This window comes from Perca flavescens, chromosome 13, assembly GCF_004354835.1.
Source record: "Perca flavescens isolate YP-PL-M2 chromosome 13, PFLA_1.0, whole genome shotgun sequence".
Lineage (NCBI taxonomy): Eukaryota > Metazoa > Chordata > Actinopteri > Perciformes > Percidae > Perca > Perca flavescens.
In genome coordinates, this window is record NC_041343.1 from 2521339 (window position 1) to 2542829 (window position 21491).

The window sequence follows — 21491 nt, forward strand, 5'->3', positions numbered from 1 at the left end:
AATTACTGCAGACGTTCTTGCAAGTATTTAATTCTTTGCATTGAGCTTTGAAAGCAAGGATGTGCTTATTGAATGTTCTCTAGCAGTCCCACAAAGTTCATGTGAGTCTTTAATGAAAAGAAAAATGGACTGATATACTGATGGCTTCCTGGAACTGCAGACCTCTAACAAACTTATTCCTAAGAAAGTTTAGGGGGCTGTTGCAAATTATTTCCCGGCATACCTCATGAATTCTTTTCTGATCCTAAAAGCAAGCTTTCCTTTCTCCTGTTTTAGCATGATGAGCATGCACTGCTCCGCTTTTACCAAGGCTTTATAGTTTATAACTGTAGTTGTACAATAGTCCCCAATTCTCATGATCATACAGTGGGACTTCAATATTTACTTTGCAGATCTCACAACATATTAGTATGTACTGTGATTTTATTGTTTTCTTTTTCCTTTTGTCCTGAGTACCAAGATGGATTTTACCAGCATACATCAATGTCTGCGGAGACACATTAACTTGAGATAGATAGATATAGATATAGATAGATAGATAGATAGATAGATAGATATATATCTATATCTATATATATATATATATATATATATATATATATATATATCTATATCTATATATATATATATATATCTTTTTTTTTTTTCTTGTTCTGTTAACAGAGAAATACTTTGACATGAAGAAAGTCCAGTGCAAAGAAGGACTTGACATCTACAAGAAATTCCTTACACGAATGACTAGAATCTCAGAGTTCCTCAAAGTTGCAGAGGTAAGTTAGGACCCCAGATCAGACCAGTGAGGGATTACAAAGGGGCCTGGGGTCATATAGATTGGTTTCCTATCATAAAGCTGATGGTCTTTGTTCTTTTCCTGCAGCAAGTCGGAATCGATCGAGGAGACATCCCCGATCTGTCGCAGGTAAGCCAAGATACAAAATCTAAAGATAACCACTTGGGATCTTTGCAACTACTTAAAATAACCTGCCTTAACTTTACACCCCTCACCTCTATACTGGCTTTGCTTAACTAAAAAGAGGAGAATAGCCTAATGGGAAACTATTTAATAACAAACATATGATGTATAATATTTAAATATTGCTAGAATATACAATGTGACATGCATGTATTTGCCATGAAACGGCACACAAATGGGTTTTTCAGTGGCAGATCATCATTGGCTGACTGAAAAAAATACAGTCAATGTGCAGTAGTACCTGCTTAGTCTCATTTGAGTAAGAAGTAAATATAGCTGCTGCATATCCCCTATCTAATGTGCTAGTATTAGTGAAATACTCTAGATATTACCGTTATTTTAAAGGTCAGTGTACCAAAAACAGTTTTTTATTTAATTTTGTTGCATTATTGCAATAACTCGGGTTAACTTAGTAAGATGTAAACCGTTGTACTTTTAAGAATATACCATTTAATGCAGCATTTAATTTTCGGTTTTGAGTATATTGACACACCGTAATATTTGCAGTACATATCCTTTTTGTTTAAACAGAAACGGCTGCAAAATCACCAAGCTCACCAGACTCCATTCAAGTAAACTATACTTTTAGCATGTATAGAGCCAGCATATCTACACGTGTAAATGGGTAAGTTAAATGGAATGTATTTATTTATATAGCGCTTTTCTAGTCTTAACGACTACTCAGAGCACTTTGCAATTGGGGGTTCAGTGTCTTGCCCAAGGACACTTGGGCCAGGGATGGAACCACCAACCTTCCGCTCTTACCAGCTGAGCCACAGCCGCCCCTAGTTAAGGGTTTTACTTCAACCAAACCAGAGTGGTGAAGTTTGAATGAAGTGTGTTTTACAATGATAAAATTACAGTTTATTGAAATGGAGTCTGGTGTAGTTTGGTGATAGGGATTTCAAGGAAGTTTAATGTTTAACAAAAAGGATTTTAGTCTTTAACAAAAAGGTTTATCTCTGTAGGGAGGCTGGTCGTGTGTTTGTATTTCACTCTCACATAGATCATGCATTTAGAAGCGCGTGATGACGAATGAAAAACGCCGCCTACAGTCTTTGTGCCAAAAAAAGGATGTCTACTGACGTTTTTAAAGCCTCAGTGTGTTCAGCTTTGTAGCGTCAAACTGAATCTCGGGTTTTGAAGTTTAGTTTTTCTATCTGCTTTATTTTACCGTTTCATGTTCGCTTATACGAGTCATCATTCAGTCAACATTGCCATTATTTTGCTGCTTCATAATAAAAGCTTTTTATTTAATAACGGGAGACTTTTGTTTTGAAGCATTTCCAGGCTGCTAACCCCTGCAGCTTCTGGCCTAACACATTTAAAAATAACTGCTGTGCATGCTAGGCAGGCAATGCATGTGCCCTCTATTGCAGCAAACACCTTCCAACTCACACTCACTCCTGACCTCGTACAGCAAATAAAGGTGTGTATCAAGGGTTCAGTGTGTGTCATATGATAGGACCATCTTATATAGACCAGTGACCTGCGAAATGGTACATTATGTACAAACACACTTATTCGGAGGTTCTGTTCATTATGTATTAGATAGAACTGTAGCAGAGTATCCAGAATTGGAGAGCTTTCTCCAAAAAGTTTTCTTAATATCTTGACTGTTGCCACCTTTATTTTCTGTATTTTTCCCTTCCTTCTATCTCTCCATTTTCAGTTCACAGTTTGTGTAAGTATCTAAACCTTTTCTCTCTCTCTGTATTTGGGAGTACAGTATCTCTGTTTGTGGACTTTTGGCAATAACTCTGCATGCTTCAGTGTTTTAGTTTTTTATTCAGATGGCATCTTGTATTAGGCTACCTCAGTCTTTGAAACTTATTGTGTCAATGACATTCACACTAGGCCCCCAGCAGCCTGCTTGATGCCCTGGAGCAGCACTTGGCCTCTTTAGAAGGAAAGAAAGTCAAAGACTCAACAGCAGCCAGCAGGTAGGTCTGCTTCACTTGTTCTGGCTCCCTGCCATCCAGGCTCCGAGCAGAGGCTCATGTTTGCTTCAGCAACTTGATAGTATTGGACTGATTTTTAAGTTTTTTTTTTTTTTTTCTTCAGTATGCAAGATGGCAAGCTGTACTTTTCTTAGAGTTACTATCTAGTTACTAACTATTCATTTATGTCACAATTTCACAGAGGTGAAGCAAGAAGCTAAAATGTATATGTGCAAGTTTCATAGCCCTGAAATGATTCTTGGTTTGTCTGTCCCTCGATTCAGGGCTAGCACCCTCTCCAATGCAGTCTCCTCCCTGGCCAACACCGGCATATCTTTCACCAAAGTGGACGAGAGGGAAAAACAGGCCGCCCTGGAGGAAGAGCAGACTCTCCTAAAAACACTAAAAGTACATTTTCCTCACTCACCCATATTTCTTTCAGCTTGATCTTGGTCTGCGGGCATTTTCCTATACCTTGAAGTTTAATGAAGTCATGTCATTACAACTCCCTCTAAGTGATTATATCAAATGAATAGCCAAACAACTGTTTCTTGACCTTTCTTCTCTACTGTGAACTGCCGAATGCTTAAAAATATTTGGAAAAAATTCTGAATAGTATCATACTGAGTAGTTGGATACAGGTTAGCCTCCGTGTTGCTAAAGTCGTTTTTACATATGAACTTTGGACCATGTCATTAGACATTTGGAACTGGAGATTCCTTTTCACAGATTCCTGTTTTCTTCTGGTTTTGCACACGTCCTCAACATGCCGCCTTGCTTGCTGTGAATTTTCACATACTCTGCACAATCAGAGATTACACAGAGTTTGTACTAGGGTAGTTTGTATCAACGGAAGTTTATTTCCAGGATAATTGCCTGACATCACACTCGGAATGTCCCTAGCCTTCCGCTCTCTGTGTGTTGCCATTTTCAAAATCCTTTCGCTTCAGGAAACAACAACAAACTTTGAATAATTTCCAGTTTGCAGTGGATGTGTGAAAGTGGCTTACACTATCGTAATTACTGTAGGAGCAGCGTCTGAAAGAGCTCCAAAAGAATCCTACTGCAGCAACCACAGACTCATCCCCTGACTCCACGATGGGCGGGACCATAAACTCAGCTCCTGCCATTGACCTCTTCTCGGCCCCCAGCTCCACCAACAGGTGAGGCACTAACTCACTAACTCTAACTAGGTTTGTCATTCGCATAGCTGGAGAACTGTTGGCAGGTATATTGATAGTGACCCAAAGACAAGTTGTCTGATTTGGTGAGATTTGGCCCAATGGTGGTGCTATAGCAACATACTTTATGTTTTGGCCTGTGACTTTTGAACTGCAAGTCTCAGAAACAAAAAAAAGTTTTCCTGGATTCTGTGGGTCCAGACGAATCTATCCATACTAGCCACGCCCATTCGTGTCTAGATACATTTTTCTGTCTAAATCCTTTCATTTTTTTCACTATTACTACAAATTTTGAGCAATCATTACCAAATTTGGTACAGGACATCTCTTGAACAAGCCGGAAAAGTTACTTCTTTGGATTTTTTATGTTCCATACAGCTACAGCTGGCCCTCAAAGTGTGCTTAATACTGTGTTAAAAATTGTCCTGAATGCTTAGGGCTATTGTAACCACATTTGTTGGACATGTGTAGATATGATGTCTGAGTGACCATGTCATATTTGGTGTAATTTGCCCATTATCACCTTATAAACTATAAAGGAAGGAATCTCTGTCTGGTTATGTATGCATCTACATATGACTGTCTTTCGTATATCTCAAGAAGCATTCATCCTATCAACTTCACACTCGGCAGGTGTATTGCTGAGGACCCAACAGGGTGCAGTGTTGAGTGTGAAGTCAGAAGAGCGTTTCTCGAGAACGCTGCTAGCAGCGCTTTCGGGGGCCAAGCAATCAGCCCTTTCTGAGAGTGCACCCCCCGTACGGCCACTGCACTAGTTTAATCTTAGACCAGACACTCTTTTGCAGATGTTTCAAAACTGGGGGATAAAAGCTGAAAGGAGATCTGATAATTCTGTAAATGACAGTCTAACTTAACCTTACTTCTACTTCTCTCTTCTATTTCTTCACCTTAGTGTAAATAAATAAACAAACACACACACACACACACACACACACACACACACGTCACCTCTGGTCAATTACTGCGGAGAGAAGGGAGTGCGTGCATGTGCACGCTAGCTGCTATGTACAGTGTGCTGTACATAGCAGCAAAGATTTTTTGTGAGGCAGCGATCAAGCTGGACGCTCCTGATTTGCATAAAGTAGCCTGAATTCAACTTTATGCAAATGAGGAGCAGGCAATTCACCACCCCGCTTATCTGTATTGCACGGCTGCTCCCATAGACAATGAATGGGAAGCGTGGCAGTGGACACGTACCATCACCCGGGGGGGAAACGTCCCTTTTGACCCGAGTGCGCGGTCTGCGCCTCACATTGCTAACATTATTAGCTGACACAACATGGCTAACAGTGTAACATCTGAACCAACCTGAGCATCAGACTGTGCAGTGCTTAAAGAAGAAGGGGCCATATACATTTTACGCCCTTTATTGATAAAATGAGCGTTGTAGGTGGTGCTGCCGTCTCCCGAAGATAGCGGCACGATCCGACCCAAAGTCCACGTTGCGGGGATTGTGGATTCTGACGTGGACGTACCGTTTCTTTGCGTTTTTCCTCATCAGAAGTTCCCAATTTCCAAGAACAATGAACAGAAGTCGGAAGTTCCCAATGTCCAAGAACAATGAATGAATGAATGAATGAATGAATGAATGAATGAATGTCATCAGTGACAAGCTAACACCCCGTGGCGGAGGACGGAACATAATCGGAACGCAGCACAGACGCGCCTGGTGGAAAATCAGCGTTAAACGTTTCAAAATGGTTTACGGTACCGGAGTTCTCTAAGATTAGAAACTTTGATTCCTGTTTATAAACTAGGGCGCTGCAGCAGCACTAATGATAACTTAAGATGCACAAGAAAATGCGGGGGGGGAATATACTTATGCAAATAGGGGGCAACGTAACATACAACAATTTTAAGACCAGAATTTGTACACAGAGATAAGAATGAATAAAAAATATCTTTGTGTTACCCTTCATTGCTCAGGACAAAACTGCAGTCATATTGTTTTTCTTCTAATAGCAATGTTTTGTCTCCATGCCGTGGTTTCCTGCTTATTCCCTCCAGCACCTCCAAGGCAGCCAATGAACTGCTGGACCTGCAGCCAGCTTTCCAGCAGCCACTGACTCTCTCCACCAGCAACACATGGGGAGGTGAGAGCTTCGCTCTTCTTCACAACTCTTCAGTCCTGCCTGCTTCCACATTTACAAACACACATACACGTCACATACACACATATCTCTGACATTCCCCTCAGTACACACATCCGTAGCATGATTCCTATGTACCTATGATTAAATATAATGTATATATGAATACAGAAGAACAGAATTAAAGACGAGCGGAGAATACAACTCAGGTATTAGTAATGGTAAGTTTAAAGTGTTGGCCATAGATTTTGAACTATAGTTGATGTTTAACTTTTTCTGTTGCGTGCTTTTTTGACTCCAGTGTCATATCATAAGGTTTGTAAATACATGACAGATACAGCAGTGTTTGCTTGTAATTTAAGATATTAATGAGCAGACTAAAAGTAAAGTTTCAGATTAGGCCACAAAATTCATGCTCATTAATTCTACGTAACTTTGGTTATTTATTGTAGGGGCAAAGCTTTTCCAAAGTGAGAGTTAAGGCACATTTGATTCTTACTAATTATTGCCTGACAAAGATCAACATTTTGACTCTTGTCAAATGCAATAAGAGCTTGTAAGTAAATGGCAATGCTATATAATTACAGTATCTACCATATGATTGCCTTGTTCATGTTTGCACTTATTGTGTTATTAGTAACAGGTAACATTGTAAGATTCTCCAAATTGACACTTGTTCTGCACACAAACATCATATACAGCATATAGTGTCTTTGGATATCAGCCCGTGTGCTGGACTCTGACCATTCTGATAATGATGACACTTATCCTGTTTAAAGCAGTTGTGATAAAGCTGATTGTCAGACAGGAAATTTGGGCCAATAAGAGCAGTGCAACAGCGTGCATGACATCAGCCTGTCGCTGTATCTTTAACACTGTTTTAATCCTTCTTACCTGCATCATTGACATTTTTTCCCCTTGTACATCATCTTGCATGCACTTTTTTTCAACTTCTCTTAAAATGTTCTCATCTTCCACCATAATCTCTGTTCCTTCTTTTTAGCTTGTCTTTCTTTCCCCCCATTGGATCACTCAGAACCTTTCACCTCTGCTGCAGAAGCTGTGGAGGAATCCATTCCCAACTCAAACCCTTTCCTCACACTACCTGTTGTCGATGCTGTCCACCTGTCCACAGCGTCCTCGGACGCTGGCAACCTGTCCTCTAGGATTCCTAGCCATGAAGTGTTTGGTGGGATTGTTTTGCCGCATCTTCTCTTTTCTTTTACAGTCTAGATTTCATTTTGTGTCCACACATGTTAATGTGCTGATTGTTTTATGTAATTTAAAATAGTTATGGAGTTAATACATAGATGTATATTTCAGAGCAGTAGGGAAAGAGAGGGTCACTGGTCAAAACATTGCCTGACACTTTTCTCACATTCATCCAAGATTTGGCATGCTGCCCCTACACCAAATATGTGTTTCCTTCCACAATCAGGCTAACTCTCTTTGATTAAGACTGTTATATCTTTTATTTGCTTTCTGTCTTTCTGTTTGTATTTCAAAGGCCAAAACTCTTTGTTGCATGAATGTCCATCTTTATCAGCAGAATTTTTGGTCTTTCTCCATTTCATTACGATACCTTTTTTTGACTCAAACTTTTCTCTGGCATCGTTTTTTTCTTCTTTTTTATCAGATTTTCAATTTCTAAATACAGTACATAATAATCCACCCTCCCTACCCCATCCCCTGCTGGTTGTTTTTATATACTACAATAATAATAACGTTGTGTTAGCTTGCATTACAATCGTGTATTGTTGTATTTAAGATTGGGCACTATGGGAGTCAGAGAGAGTATAAATGTACAGAAGCACATAACATATACCCACAAAAACAAATACATTTTAAGAAAAAACACAAAGGAGAATTTGAATCACGGGGCAGATACACAAATCATTTTCGCTTTCATTAACATTGAGAGATAGGGCATTTGTTTTGCGTTCATGTGTTGTCGGAATAATCGGGAAAGGTAGTTCCCGACTCAGCAGCTGGGTCTGGATTGTGTCTCACATGTAGCACACAAAAGGAGATTGTCCATGCCAGACACATTTTCGCTTACTATAAGTGCTCCGTTTGTTTTAGGAGAGGGGTTGCACCTGGGTAGAGCGTACAAGAGGCAGGATGTGATGACCCGGATTACACCACGGTCATGTAGATGTAGCCAGTTTGTAATTTGGTCATAAACAATTGAGGCTTTTGCCGTTTCTTGAATTTGTCTGGCGATTTTGGCGTCGGCCCTTACCGACACAAGTTCCCAAATCCCGTCATCGCTAGACATTTTTGTTCATCTTCTTCAATGGTTTCACACCGGCTTTATGATAGAAATGTCATCAACTCGCCCACTCACTCACTGTGGATTCTCCCGCATAATGACCTGCTCTGTTCACACAATCGGACATTACACAGACTTTTTAGTGGCAGGGTAAAGTCCATTTAATGTCCACTCCAACTGATTGGGACATTTGCGTTCTCGCATACAGCTCCTCTGGGTAATGTCTAGATAATTTCAGGTTTGCAGTGCATGTCTGAAAGGGACTTTTAGTTATGTGAAAGAACAGAGCGAAACGAAAAGAAAGAGAAACTTATTCAAGTTGTAAGCCATCGATGGCCATCATTTTTGCAGGGTTTTTGCTCAATAGGAACAATTATTACAGGTACAGACAACAGTCTGCCTTCTAGATTGCTGATGAGAGTAGTGAGATGTTTTGTAACATTTGTGAATTGTCATGAGTAGAACTAGATTGACACAGTGTCTTATGCTGGGAGTCAGAGCATTCCTGCTAAACATGCCGACTTTCTTCCCCTCTGCTTCCTGCAAGCCTATGGTTGTGAGTCTGCATTGTTTTGTGGTAAGCCACTAGTTGTACGCTGCCCTGAATTTTGCCCTGTATTTAGTCTAGCCATGTGATGAGTGCCGGCTTCCTGCGCTTTTGTTCTGCAAATCCTGATCTTTGTTTTTCCTCTGTTAGAAATTCATTCCCACAGTTGCTTGGCTTCCTTGCTGCCCTTTCACTGCTGTAGTTTTTCTGGTCTCATATCTTCATAATCTTCTCCTCTCTTCCTCCCTCTTCTTTCTCTGTCTGGATCTTTGTCTGCTGTTGTTGCTGTGTGTCAGACTCCTTCTGTGGGCCAAGCCCTTACAACACCACTCCACTCTTCCAATCTGAGTCCCCAGCTGTTGCTGGTCTATTCAGAGGTTGGTATTTCTAGGTTGATCAAGGTGTTCCAAGTAGTGATGTCCCGATCACAAGTATCAGATCTATCAGATTTTTTTTTTAACTGACCGAGGATTGCATTCACCCCGATTATCTTACTCTGATCATTTACATCAGATAGTGATCACCGCCTTTAATCACACGCCCTGCGCCATAGACACACCGCCAGACTGCCTGGATTTCGGCACTTTCAAACCAAGGGGTAACAAAGTCTTTCTTAGTCTTCCGTGTTACACAAGCGGACTCAAATTACTTTAATTCTCGGAGTAAACATGAGAGGAAAATCCAAGATTGACTATTAAGCACAAGAAGCGTCACTAAGTGTAGTTTTCGTTGTCCAGCGGGGAACTTGAAAATGTTTAATTTTTGGTGCCGATTTTTAACTAACATTGCGCTTTCCTATTTGGAACAGATGTATTGTGGTGTCAATATTTGTATACTGATAATTAATTTTTTATTTTTTTTGTCACAACAGGGTTTACAGCCTCCCCAACACTCCAGCAGCCACAGAACCCTCGAGGCCTTAATGTCGACTTTGAGTCAGTATTTGGCAACAACACCAATGCTAACAACCTGGATTCTACAGGTAAGTGTTGTGCTCCTACATGCACTGCCATTTTATCTTCCCACTGGCCTTTAGGAGCCAGCAGACCTCATGTACTCTGCTGCCACCTGAAGGTCGGGGGGACAGATTGCACATTCATTGACTTATTTTGAGGCGATAGAAAATCACACGTGCTGGACTTTGATTTGTTTGTGTGGTCCCAATTAGTCACTAATTTGATCGATTATTGTGATTTGACTGATTACTGACTGAGAGAGAGAGATACAAATATACAACTTCAGCGGTATCTGCTGCCTTACGTTAGACACACAGCTCCTCTCGCTCAATGCAGCAGCTTTGACCGTCTGTGGCACAGTAGCCTACAGTAGTGTTGATGTGACGTGTAACCAATCAGATAGTGCTGTGGGCAGGACATTGAGAGAGGCTGTAGAGTGGAGACTACAGACAGAAACCGGTGGCTGCATCAGCATCGAAGTAGCACATCTTTTACTTAATATTATTGGTAATCAGATAAGAAAATATTATATTCGTAAATAATTGTAACAGTGAAAACACACCGGACGCGTAGCGCAGCAATTTTCATTTCAGCTCCCATGTTATCCAATCTGTCCGTTCATACCGGCCACGTAGCATCCGCGTCGGCCTGCGCGCTGCAGCGATCGTTTTGCCGTCTCTATTCAAGCCAGGAAGGTAATCATATACAGGTAGACCACACGGATACACCGATACACACACTTACCATTTGTCACCTTTAATATCTTACACAATTATTGTTTGTACTGTAACCCTCACTGAGTTCTTGGCTGCTCACGGTCTCACATCATTTTTTTTTCTCTTCTCCCTTGTTCTGGGGTTAAACACACACTTTCTGGGGCCTTGGCTTATTGCATGGCATATGCATGACTGGGTGAGTTGACTCAACACACACTCCTCTCACACAGTCTTGGCTTGATGAGTTTTTTTCTGCCCTGCTTCCTGCCTCATCAACGCTAAACATTCTCTCTCTCTCTTTCTCTCTCTCTGTCCTTGTGTGTGCCATTTATGTACCTGTGTTTGTCTTTGTGTGTTATTGTCTGTTGTATTGTCTTCACCTGTTCTGCCCCCTTCTTTCCCTTTGTCCTGCCCCCTTTTGATTAAGATGTTTTAGGTGATATCCTCAAACCCACAGTGGCATCCTCACCCAATCAGGGCACGACCCTGAACGGCCAACAGGCCCACAAACTGGTATCCAGCGACCTGGACTCATCGCTGGCCAATCTCGTCGGCAGTAAGTTCCCTTTTTTTTTTTAGACCATGACTGCAAACATTTAATAAATAGAACTAATTGTGCTATAAGCAGACTATTAGAACATAAATATCAAATCTGTCAAATTTGCATAAAATGTAAAGAGTACAGGGAAAATGTATCTACAGTTTATGCCTTGTGTAAATTAGGTGTGTTGTTTTTGTGACTCATTCATGCCATTTCTTCTTTCGTCTTTAGATCTGGGAATTGGCAACGGCACGTCAAAGAAGTAAATGCACTCACATAATATTTAACTTCCTATCCCTAATGGTGCATATTCTACATAAATGAATGAACATTTTTACTTCACCTCTGTAGTGATCTTCACTGGAGTCAGCCTGGTGAGAGGAAGCTGACTGGTGGAAACAACTGGCAACCCAAGATGGCTCCTAATACCACCTGGAACCCTGCAGCCATGGTAGGGTTCTCACCTATCTGCACCTGTCTGGTTTAATCCCCTGGAAAACAAATGAGTTGGGCAAGAATGATTTTTATGCTGCCTTTTATAGCAGTTGGTCTTCTTTATAGTCCTGTAAGTCATACGAATATGGCACCTTCAGTTATCAGTAATCCAAATGAATCAAATTACAGCCATTTTGACTGTCACAAACTAAACAACCCATAACCTGGAGCTTCCCATAATTTCAGCTTTTAAGAACCTGGAAGACTTTTTGTGCTAGGTCCTGCCTTGCGTATTTGCGGTGTTTCACAAACCAAAACGTTGAGGATATACAACACCAGAGGCCTGTACTATGAATCCAGATCAACATGCCCTGGATTTATTTCGGTTACCCTAACCTAACAACCGAGGTCCCTCAGAATCTGTGTCACGACGGTGGTTAACAACTAGTTCAATCAACTCAGGGTTTCCCAATCCAGCGGCGTGTTCACATAAAAGAGGTGATGTTTGCACAGCATGACCAATCACAAACCTCTACCAGAGCTGCATATTTTATATAAGAAGAGCTAACTATAATAAATAAAAACTTCCCCATCAGTCAGGCACAAGATCTGACCATAATTACACTTGTGCTTTCCATAAACTGTCGTTGCTTTAGCCTATTATTTCAGTTGCAAACCTGGCAGTGGTAAGCGATCGTGAGAACAAATAAAAATGTAATTCAAACCGATGTGCGCAAGCAGGTTATGTGTTCAGCATAAGTTACCACGGCGATTGAACCCGGTATCAAGTGATCCACCGTCGTGATACACAAAACCCTGGGTTGAACCTTAAGTTACCTCGGTAACCCAAATCTTGCTTCGTAGTACAGGCCTCTGGACAGACGGACATCATTTTCTGAGGTAGTCATTGAGTGAGTTTTTGTTTGACTGCTGCAAATTCAGAATCTATTGCACTCTAAGGTCATAGTATTCAGTCAGGAAGGGCATCGGAGTAAAACCTATGACAAATCAAACCTGCAGATCATGAAATCAGATTTCCATATACCAATTAGATGGAAACAGATGATCTGCTGTGTGTTAAAATGATAACCCCTAACGTGATGCAAAAGAACCAGCCTCATCATGTCATTATTGACCATCTGAGGATCACTGAGTGAGATGTTCCTGAAACAAACCAAACATTCAGTGGGGAAGAATTCTGAAGGAGAGCCATCGATGCCATGAAACAAGCACAGTCTGTGATGAAAGCACCAGTTTTGGCACCAGCGTCATGTCTGACTCACTTGTGCCTCCCTTGCCAATGACTGAATAGTTAATGAAATGTATCCTTCCCGAGAGGGCTGAACGTTAGACAAATCTGGGTTTGTTATCACTGCAGGGGCTGTTGGAGAAGGAAGGGAAAGGAAAGGGTCTGTACTATATTCTCTCTAATCTCTTTCCACCAGGAGCACCTGCCAGTAACCAACTTCTACCAGGACTCATCCCACTCTCCTTTTTGCTTTCCTTTACCTCTGTCTGTCATTCTCCTGTTAAAGAAATCTGATAAGATTAGAAGCCCTTAACAGGTTTTGGTAGTAGTTGACACATTTTCAGCAGAAAGTTTCACTGTCTTGTGGCATAAATGTTGTTCAGCCTCTTTCCAACGTTTTGGGGTTAACACTAAATATGAAATACTACATGATCAGACAATAATGTATGTTCTTGAAGGCACTTGGTTATTCCATAGGCCTAGTTGTAATTAGTGATGCTACAGTAAAGGGGGTGTATGCTTATCAAACCAAGGTATTGCTATTGTTTTTAATTGATGATAGATTTTTTTCACCTTGAAATGGCTAAGTACCATTTGTAGATTATTACGAAAAATACATTGATTTATTGAATTTAATTCCAGGCTGTAGGTCAACATAATCTGACAATTGTTCAAGGGGGTGTATTCATTTTCTATCCCAGGGTTCAACATTAAACATGGCCCGTGGCTTCAAAAAGGTACTTTGTGGCCACCAAATATCCCCTGTAGGTGGCGCACTTTGGCCACCAAGGTTGATTAGAATGAGACCTGAGGACTTTAATCTTTAATCTCAACGGAGTTATCGGGAAAGCCACTGTTTTTTACGTGAAAATCATTATGTTGCAGTCCATAATCCATTTATGCTTAGGTTCATCCATTTTGTTCTCCAGAGACTGTACATTGGCGAGGAAATGACAGCCAATAAGGAGTTAGCTTTAGTCAAACGTTAGCCCCCCCTCTCTTCCCTGGTCTATGTTTACGGTCTTGACCCCGCCTGCGAGCACTTCGGGCCAGCAGATGTCGGTCGGTAGCCCCCGTCAGTGTTGCAGTACTCAATCTTGTCACAGAATCAACTGCATTGAAGACATTCCTGAATATATTAATTTTAGTTACTGTATTAAAATGCAAGCTGAAGTCTAACTTGAATTTGAAAATCTAATAATAAACTGTGAGTTGGGTTTGGCGGTGTCCTGATTCTGTAGAAGGAATCATCTTGTCTTTTTATGTCACCTCAGGCACCATCTGTCATGGCATTCCCTGCAACCACACCGACAGGCATGATGGCATATGCAATGGTAAGTCCACACACACACACAGACTCTGGCAGCATGCAAGGAGATTTTCTTATATATAAATTAGTGTGTGTGGTGTGCAGTTTTCTGAAAAGTATTCAACATGTACAGTATTTATTTTATCTTTAAACATGAGTGTTAGTACTTTCATGTGCTGTCTTTGAGGGAATAAGTCAGTATCTGAGAGAGGAGTCTGTTCACTGAATGACAGTAAATGTGTCGCCTTCTGCCAGCACGACGGGCTGAAATGAGAGTCCTTTAAAGACTACAGCAGGAGTGATGAGTGATGATGCTCAGTCGTGTCATCCTCACTGAACAGGCTGGTTTCCTTCAGTACCACAGAGGAGTTTTCAGTGCAGATGGAAATGGCAGCAACTCCCTGTTAAACCCTATTTTGGGAGGTGTTTTTGTGGGTTTAGGTTGTATAATCCATCCTTACTGCGTTCTCTTTTCTCAGCCTCCCCACATGGGCTCCATGATGATGACGCAGCCCGCTATGATGTACACCCAGCCTGTGATGAGGCCAGCCAACCCCTTTGGCCCCAATCCAGGTGCACAGGTAATGGATGTCTACATCTACAATGTCCCACTCCTTCCACATCTGGGCTCAGTGACCCAGCCTGTCTGAACCAGAGAAAGTCAACAGCAAGTCAAATATTCCTCCATAGGTTGTTTATTTGTGTGGGTCCAAGCTCTCAAATCTAACCCTCTCCATTAGGCATAGAATCATATATTTACAATTGAATGTTGGTTTTGCCGACACCAGCAGTTACATACTTATATAGGGTATTTCACACTGTTCCTTAAGGTCTCCTAATAGGGTATGTAACATTGGTTGGGCTGAAAATTGGCCGAATGTTATTTTATGGGCCCATAACTACCCTGTGAATATGGCCCTATTTGTAACCAGAGCTTTTCTTCCAAATATGGTATGAACATGAATATTTAGATGAGCTGCGTGCTGATTGGGTTGAGCGAACCACATAGAAACACATTGGAGACTCAACAGCAGGTCTCATATTCCAGACACTGCAATGTTTCATTACTAAATTCACTTCTGAGACTTTTTTTATGCGAGAAATCAACTATATAAAGTTCAAATATGGGCCGTTTTACAAAAATGTATGGCTAATTGCAAATTTGGTAAGACGTGTCGGATTTCAGGAGGTCCACACAGTCTGACGAGACAGCGGCAGCCTGCTGGGCTCCATACCCAGGAGAAAGTCACCGTTTATGGGTTAGCTACTTGATAACCAGGGCTCGGGGCTCCGTGGAGCTGTCTGGCTGCCGGCATAACTATAATATATTTACAGTTTGAATTTCATCACGCCACTTATATAACATCTACCCTAAGGTCTTACAAAGCTAACGCTTGTGTCAGATTTCAATTGAATGCATTTTTGTGAATTTGAGGGGTTTCGTTAGCTGCTAGTGTCCCTTCAATCCTATGGGTAAAGATCGCGGCTAGCTGCAGGCCCTGGAGCTCCGTCAGGGCCTTGGCATTTAGTAGTCCAGTAACCCAGAAACGGTGACTTTGCGCGGGTATGGAGCGCCGCGGGCTTCTGGTCGTGATGGAGATCCATCTAGGTCACAGCGAGCCGGGATCTATGAAGGAGGACACGCCGTGTGGCGAGGCAGCACCGGCTGCTGTCACGTTAGCCTGCTGAACTCCGACACACAGTCAGACAAAATTGTAATTAGCCATCAACTTTCGTAAAATGGCCCAAAAAAAAGTCTCAGAGGTGAATTTAGTAATTAAATAACGGATCTCTGGAGATCTGCGTGACCTAACTAGATTCAGAAGACTAAGCTGAGCTCAGGTCAGTGGTGTAGCCTATGCAAATGTTGGGGTGTGACAAAGACTAGGAGTTGGGAAGTTGAAGTCAACTTTTAGCTTTGTTAAGATTTGCCCGTTTTCAGAGGCAGTTTCAAATAGTGAGATTTGCAGAGGAAAGAGGTGTCAATGGGATTTAGAGCTTCTATGTATGTCCTATTTACCCTCCAAACTGTTGTTTTTCAACTATGACAGGGTAAAATCGGTTTTGCATTCTATCACCCCTTTAACAGTAGAAATGTGTTTATTCACCCATAAACTGTTAATAATCAAATTCGGTTAACAAGTAACATACTCAAAATCGATGGATGAAAGATGTTAACGTTATTCCTTGACACTAAAGGCCCTATTTTAATGATCTAAGCACACGGCGTGAAGCGCCTGGCGCAGATGCATTTAGGGCGTGTCCAAATCCACTTTTGCTAGTATGACGGCGGAAAAAATGGTCCGTGTGCATGGTTCTAAAGGCTTGTACTTAGTGTCTTCATTAATCTTAGGTTTGTTTTGGGCGTAACATGCAATAAACCAATCCGAGTGTCATCTCCCATGCCCTTTAAAAGCCAGGCGCGTTTGGACCTTGGCACTTTGCTATTATGATGATGCACTAATATTTTTAATCTTTTGCATGGTTGTGTGCTGCTGTGCGTCCCTGTGTGTGTGTGTAACAAGCATAGTGTGCCCGCGCTGTGCATAAGCCTAGGCACATTTTACTAATGCTCTGTTAAAATGACAATGAAATGCTGCATTATTGACTTCAGACCAGGTTTTTGTTGGTCAATGGCGCGATCACTTCTAGTGTCAAGACCAGTGTCATGATGAAATGTGACAGTTTGAGAATTATACTTGTTCCACACAGGCATGAATTCCATGTCCATGGACTTAAAAAAAAAAAGTGAAGTTGTTTTGTAACATGCCTTGGCGATAGCAATACATAGCAACAGGACAAAATCACAATGTCTGATTCATTGTCTGAAACAAAAAAAAGGCCGGCGTTGATGTGATTCATCAGGTGATATTACAGACAAATTTTTCTAAGAATAAATATTACAGAGTATCTGAGAAATGAACTTAAAATAATCAGCAATACTAGTCTCTTGTGATTTGGAGCTATTATTTTGCAATCCAAGCTTCACACGCCATCTTTATTTTGCCTTGCCATTTTAGCATTTTATTCGTGTACATAGAGAATTAGTTCGGAGATGCATTAGAAGTCTGGATACTGGTCTTGCATTACTGGGACTGCAACTGTTTTTCAGATTTAAAAAAAAAAAAAAAAAAAAGTTGACTGTTTTTTTTTTTTTTTTTTTTTTTTTGTGTCCTACCAGATGCAGTTTATGTAACCTGAAAGGTGAAGGGGGGGTCTTTCCCATCTGAAGATGATTCACGACAGTCAACTATCCAAGCAAACCTGCAGTTTGCTTCTAATGAACTTGCTCTCAGAATAAAAGGCCCAAATAAGACTTGTTGAATAAAATCACAGTGACTGGGAGCAACTCCGACCATCTCAGAGAGGCATCACAGCGGACATTGTGCCCATCTAGTCATGTCGAAGTCACAGAAGGAGAAGAAGAGTGCGTGCTGCCATTCAAAACCATGTGGACAGGAATCCGCCCCTACTTTATAGAAACACAACAACCGAGAGGAGAGCGCTATCTGACATCACGGTTTATGTACCTGGGGAAATAACAGTCAGGTTGTCAGACATACACACTGTTTGAGTTGTCTTTTTTTGTTCCTCTTTCTCCAGGTGCTGGGAGAGTCACTTCTTTTATCAAGCATCCCCAAATTAGGAAAACAATTGCAAACTCCTCTTTATACCACACTTTTGTATGTATTGTTTGTAGTAGACATTCCTTGTGTATTGCTTGTATTTATTTATGATTACCTACAGAGAAGATGACAAAAAAAGTAAATGTTAACTAGTCACTGACCTCCCCCTTGTGGAAGGTCTTCAGGTTTATACATGGGTATGATTGATTGTAGAATTGGATTTTGAGTGATTGAGATGATTTTTGTTTTGTTTTGAAAAGAGGTTAATATAAAGTTTAAAGAGATGACACATTTTGCTGTTGGGGCACTAAATACTCTCTGTACTCGCATGATGCCTTGTACAGTTATCTGTGGCTCCAGAGGTCACAATGAGGATGTGTATGAACGTTATAATTCATTAACACCGTCAAATCGGTGGGGTCGATTTCTTCAAATTTGGCAAGGGAACATTTTTTCACAACAGCAGAAGCACTACATTTTGTGATCGAGGCAGCATAATCATTGGAAAGGAATCTGCGTTTATGCTTTTGTCGCTTTTGGCATGCCATTTATTCTTACATTTAACAATGCTCCTGGCTGCCCTTTTCCAACCTGAATGTGCAGGGCCCCTTTCATGCTCAGATCATGTTTCCATAGGCGAGCACTGGGGCATTTAGGACAATGTGGGGGCAAAGGGAAGCATCGGGTGTAGGCTCAGGTCAGAATGGTAACAGAGGGGTAGGTGGGGATGGGGTGGTGTAGAGAGGTCTAGTTGTTCAGGAGAATGGAGCACTGTTGATCGGTGCTTTGTGTATATAAAACTTTTCCTGCCAATCAGTGGTTGAGTGCAGGTATGAAAGATGGTTTGAACATAAAAGTGGCCCTGGATCCATTAACTGAGCACATTTGCTGCATTGTCCCTGCAGATTATATTTTTGTTTGTTTGATTTTTCCAATAAAGTGCAAGCTTCCACACTTCTTTGGCTCCATATTTATCTATCAAAAGAGTCTCTTATGAAATGGATGTGTTAATAGGGAGAGATCAATTAATAGTGTATGTAGTGGCGATTTGTCCTCAGACTAAACAAATAAAAAAAACTCAATCAAACAGCCACTGAGGTACCGAATAAAACGTTCTTTGTCCAGGCAAGCATTTTGTTAGGTTTATTTCATCTTTTTTATTTTTAAAGGAACAATCTCTTGCCCTGGAAAAAACCATAAGCCCTCCGGGTGTCTGGTACTATCCCTGCTTACCCATACAGTACATGGAACTTCACCTGGTGGCTCAGGATGGATCAGTCAGTCTGGAAGGTTGCCCTAGTCAAACTCCCATACCTTCGGAAAACAACAAACTTCAAGCTATATTCTGAAAATGTCAAGTTTTGAAGAAAATTTGGATCTTGCAGCAAGGCGGGTCTGCTTGGTTCTTTCGGGGAAAAAGTTTTAAGATTTATAAAGACTATGTTTATGCATGTCCTCTCTAACTGGGACGTTTTGGGACCGATTGTTGGGATTGCTGTAGATAAAGTACACACGATGATACACTGGTAAGAGCCAATGAGGTTTAACCATGTATCAGCTGATTTAAATAGTTCACGTTACTGTATTGTGTCAACAGTTAACTTCATTTAATATTGTATGTGATGTTTTCTTGTGCAGGGTGCAAATGTTCCACCAAAACAAGTTCCTTCCTGAGACTATTATGCAGAGTCCAGTGCTTAGCACCGCCCAAGTTGACTGTGATTGGTTTAAAGAAATGCAAACAATCCACATCGGGTTTTTTTCTCCTATCCCAGAATGCATCTGTGGTGTAGTCAGACCTTACTCTACAGTGCTGTGGAGATAGGTCTGGACATGCGAGAATACTTTAAAACAAAAGAACTACAATATTGATACTGATGTCATAATCAAATTTATTAAGCTTTGTAATTCAAACAAAACAGCAACAAAATAAAGAAGTAAATCTGTAACTCCAAATAAGTCCTTTAACCTTGAGGAACCAGACAACGGGCATTTTAAGTTTTATCCCAGATGAGAAGTAGTTGAGGTGATTTGTGGGATCTTCTGAGTGCTTGGCAGTGGCATTCACTGCTGCTTCATCATCGGCTATCACAACTGGATCCACGTCAGGTATAGGCCACTCCTTGGAAAGACCTCAGACTGCTCTGAAACAAACCTTACTCAGACCTCGGGAGGTGTTCTGAAGATCATTATTGTGTTATACCCAATCTAAGTGAATATGGAAATGATTTCTTGAGGTAAAAACATTATATATAGCTGTTTTAATAAAATTCATAAATTAATTTATTCAAATTTTGACACTGCTTGGATGCTTTCAACTGTTCATCTGAATGGCTTTTTGTCTACACAAATGGTAACTTCACCACCGCAGATACAGCGCAGCTCAGAGCCGCTTCCCCGAGCTTTGCAGTGGGAACCAGAGAAAAGACATCATACTGCATTCTATTTTTTCAAGATATAACTGGAGGTGCATATGCAATTAATAAAACAATTTAAATAATAAGTTAAAGGAACACACCGACTTATTGGGAATTTAGCTTATTCACTGTAACCCCCAGAGTTAGACAAGTCCATACATACCCTTCTCATCTCCGTGTGTGCTGTAATGCTGTCTGACGGCTCCAGCGGCATCAGGCCAGCACAGAACATGCAGGTGAATGGTTCCAGTAATCCTACTGCTCCGAATAAGTGACAAAATAACTCCAACATGTTCCTATTTACATGTTGTGATTTATAGTCACATCGTGTACAAAAAACAACGTAACATGAGACACAGCCGTCTTCTAACCGTAAACAAACCAGGAACTATATTCTCAGGCGGAAGAATATAGTACTTGGGTGGAGTGATATGCTCGCAGCAAGCCTGTCTGAGAATATAGTTCCCGGTTTGTTTACTGTTAGAAGATGGCTGTGTCTCATGTTACGTTGTTTTTGTACACGCCAGACTCTCTACAAATCACAACATGTAAATAGGAACATGTTGGAGTTATTTTGTCACTTTTGTCACAATTTGGAGCAGTAGGCTAGTTGGAACCAGTTAACTGCAGGATCTGTGCTGGGCTAAGCTAATGCTGGAGCCGCCAGACAGCGTTAGATGAGAAGGGTATTTATCGACTTGTCTTACTCTGGGGGTTACGGTGAATAAGCTAAATTCCCAATAAGTCGGCGTGTTCCTTTAAAAAATTAGTGGTGGAGATCATTTTAGGTAATCAATTAAGCGTTATGGACATTCCTTTGAGCGGTTGTGCAAAATTAGAAATGCAGTTGTCAAGCATTACAACACGTTTAAATTGAGAATTAATGTCATGAAACAAAAAATTGAAAATTTGAAAACGGAGGAGAAAGGGCAGGTGCAGAGGCGGAGCCAGACATGGGGGGAGGGAGGGGGGCATGCTCTATTTACGGCATCTATTTGCACTATTTTCACTTGAGATAACAGAATGCCTTAAATCTGTAAATCATTTGGGAAAAACACGATCGTTGCAGAGGAAAAGAATCAACCTGTAAAGCCGACATCCTATTTTGTATATAACTGTTCTCCAACTGTCGTCATCATTCTGAAACCAGAAAACAACAAATGTTGAGGATGACTCATTTTCACTCCTGCCACCTACAAAGAGGCAAAAATTGTCAGA

At 41.0% G+C, this 21491-nt stretch overlaps 1 protein-coding gene across 12 annotated transcripts in view; it reads left to right on the plus strand.

Moving 5' to 3' along the window:
- The window catches only part of picalma (phosphatidylinositol binding clathrin assembly protein a), a 43741-nt gene extending 24928 nt beyond the window's left edge, over window positions 1-18813 (plus strand). The window contains exons 8-22 of one of the 12 annotated variants that reach the window (XM_028594712.1): window positions 664-770; window positions 878-919; window positions 2831-2916; window positions 3198-3321; window positions 3943-4076; window positions 6123-6208; window positions 7209-7394; window positions 9321-9401; window positions 9896-10006; window positions 11124-11252; window positions 11469-11499; window positions 11589-11688; window positions 14196-14255; window positions 14710-14811; window positions 17412-18813. In XM_028594712.1, coding sequence (XP_028450513.1) covers window positions 664-770; window positions 878-919; window positions 2831-2916; window positions 3198-3321; window positions 3943-4076; window positions 6123-6208; window positions 7209-7394; window positions 9321-9401; window positions 9896-10006; window positions 11124-11252; window positions 11469-11499; window positions 11589-11688; window positions 14196-14255; window positions 14710-14811; window positions 17412-17426 — 1394 coding nt within the window. In that variant the 3' untranslated portion in view covers window positions 17427-18813. The remainder of the gene's footprint in view (window positions 1-663; window positions 771-877; window positions 920-2830; window positions 2917-3197; window positions 3322-3942; window positions 4077-6122; window positions 6209-7208; window positions 7395-9320; window positions 9402-9895; window positions 10007-11123; window positions 11253-11468; window positions 11500-11588; window positions 11689-14195; window positions 14256-14709; window positions 14812-17411) is intronic. The other 11 variants (XM_028594713.1, XM_028594714.1, XM_028594715.1 and 8 more) reach the window with 11 other exon arrangements.
- The last annotated feature ends 2678 nt before the right edge of the window (window positions 18814-21491 follow it).